General features: G+C 61.3%; 1 protein-coding gene across 1 annotated transcript; it reads right to left on the reverse strand.

Annotated features, from left to right (window-relative positions):
* Positions 1-2: 2 nt before the first annotated feature.
* Positions 3-1,853, reverse strand: Tco025E_09789 (adenylyl cyclase; the record flags this gene model as incomplete). The annotated part of the gene is made up of 1 exon (XM_029376596.1): positions 3-1,853. A coding segment is annotated over one exon (1,851 nt), but the record flags the coding sequence as incomplete, so codon positions are not given.
* Positions 1,854-1,855: the final 2 nt, after the last annotated feature.

A 1,855-nucleotide genomic window follows, 5' to 3' on the forward strand; every position in this document is an offset into this window, starting at 1 on the left:
GTCGAGTTCGCGTCGTCCCAGTGCGGCAGGCTCGTCGCAAACACAACGCGGCCGGCGCCACCTGCACCGCCACCGAACGCGGCGGCGAAGTCGGCGTGCAGCAGCGCAAACTCGGAGAACGCGACGAGCACGCGCACGCCGTCGTGCGACGCCACGTGCCGCGCCACCGCTGTGACGTCGCCGGCCGCAAGGCCCGCCACGAACACGTCGCCCGCCTCCGGCAGGTGCTCCGCCAGCGCGTCGCCGCCGGCCAGCAGCGTCGCGGACCGCAGCGACCCGCCAAACGTCACCAGCGACCGCCGCAGCACCTCCGCCACCGCCGCCGCCTCCTCGCCGCGGATCACCGCGTGCGCCGCGCGGACACCCGTGTCTCCGAGGTACTCCGCAAGCACGAAGAACTGCTGCTCCAGCGTCGGCGACAGGTGAATCACGTGCCGGCGGAACCTGTTCAGCCGCGGCTCGAGCTGCAGCGGGTCGATGAAGGCCACCCCCTCCACGCCCAGCATCGCCTCCGTCACAACCCCCGCAACCCCATGAACGTGCCGTGATTGCATCTCCGACTGCAGAGCAGCACGGGCGCTGCCAAGAGCGGAGGCAAAAGTAAGCACGTGGATCTGACTTTCATCCCACGAGGTCTTCTGGCTTGCACCTTTCCCCGCAAACCCGCTGTGGAACTCAGCAGAGGCAACTTTTGCAACAGCGCCGTCATTCATTAGAAACTCCACCCCAAGAAACACTGACGGCACTTGAACCTGTGAACCGTGACAACTTGACAAGCTGAACGTCGTGAGGCCTTTATCCACCACCTCCGCTCGGAAGCCCTCCACGAACCGCTTCATGTACACAGTGCCACCGCCCTGGTTGCAGCGGCAGACGACACCCTGTGCTTCAGCCTCATCATTGCAATCCCCACCGTAGTCGCCAAACACAAGGTCGTCGATTACATACCGGCGTTGGTTGAAGATAGACGCCTTAAACGACGTGCGGTTCTTCACACCTCTATAACTTCCTACCGCCTGCACCAGGACCTCGCCGGCAATCCACCCAGAAACCATCAGTTCGCCGTCGTTGTCATTGTTGAGGAAATGATACGTGTCGTTGTAGTCGCTCTGCCCACTGTTCTCCAGGTAATCATGCATCACCGTCTGGAAGCGACGGATGGCGTCGTACCTTTCGTCCTTTGCCAGCGGGTTCGTCCCCGTCGTGATCACCTGCCCGGGCACGAACTTGACACCATCATCGGCCACGGCAGCACGCCATATGCGCAGAACAGTTGGCTGCAACACGAGGGGAGCCAGCAGGTACGCGCCGGCGGTGCGCACGTCCGTCAGCATCTTCTTAATGAATCGCTCAGTGAGCGCTACTGGCCAGCCAAACACAATCACCGCCTGCGGCCGGGTGGCGGCAAACCGCTTCCACACAACCTCGAACTCTGTAGGGTCGACAGTACCACTGGAAGAGTTCACGGTGAAGACGCCGCAGAACTCGTAGCCCATCGCCGACATCACACGTTTTGCCTGCTCATACTCCTCTTCACCAAGAAGGACGCCCTGCAGGTACATGAAGCCCAGCCGAAGCACCCGCAGCTGAGCCACGGCGTAGCGGAGAAGCGTCAGCAGCTCGGCCGCAGGGCTGGCGCGCACAAAGTACAGGTTGGAATCCCACCCACGCACCGCACTCGACCCAGTGAAAGGGGCAAAAGAAACGAGGCCATTGTCATCCAAAATAGAACGCACCTCCATCACAGAGGCGTCACCGAACTGGGCCAGAAGAGTGAGAATGTCCTTTTGTTGAAGAATGTAAACCAAAACGACGGCTTTGTAGTAATCCCACGTCGTTTCCTTTTCGACAAGTT

Source organism: Trypanosoma conorhini (assembly GCF_003719485.1).
Source record: "Trypanosoma conorhini strain 025E chromosome Unknown Tco_14.4_contig_01287, whole genome shotgun sequence".
Classification (NCBI taxonomy): Eukaryota; Euglenozoa; class Kinetoplastea; order Trypanosomatida; family Trypanosomatidae; genus Trypanosoma; species Trypanosoma conorhini.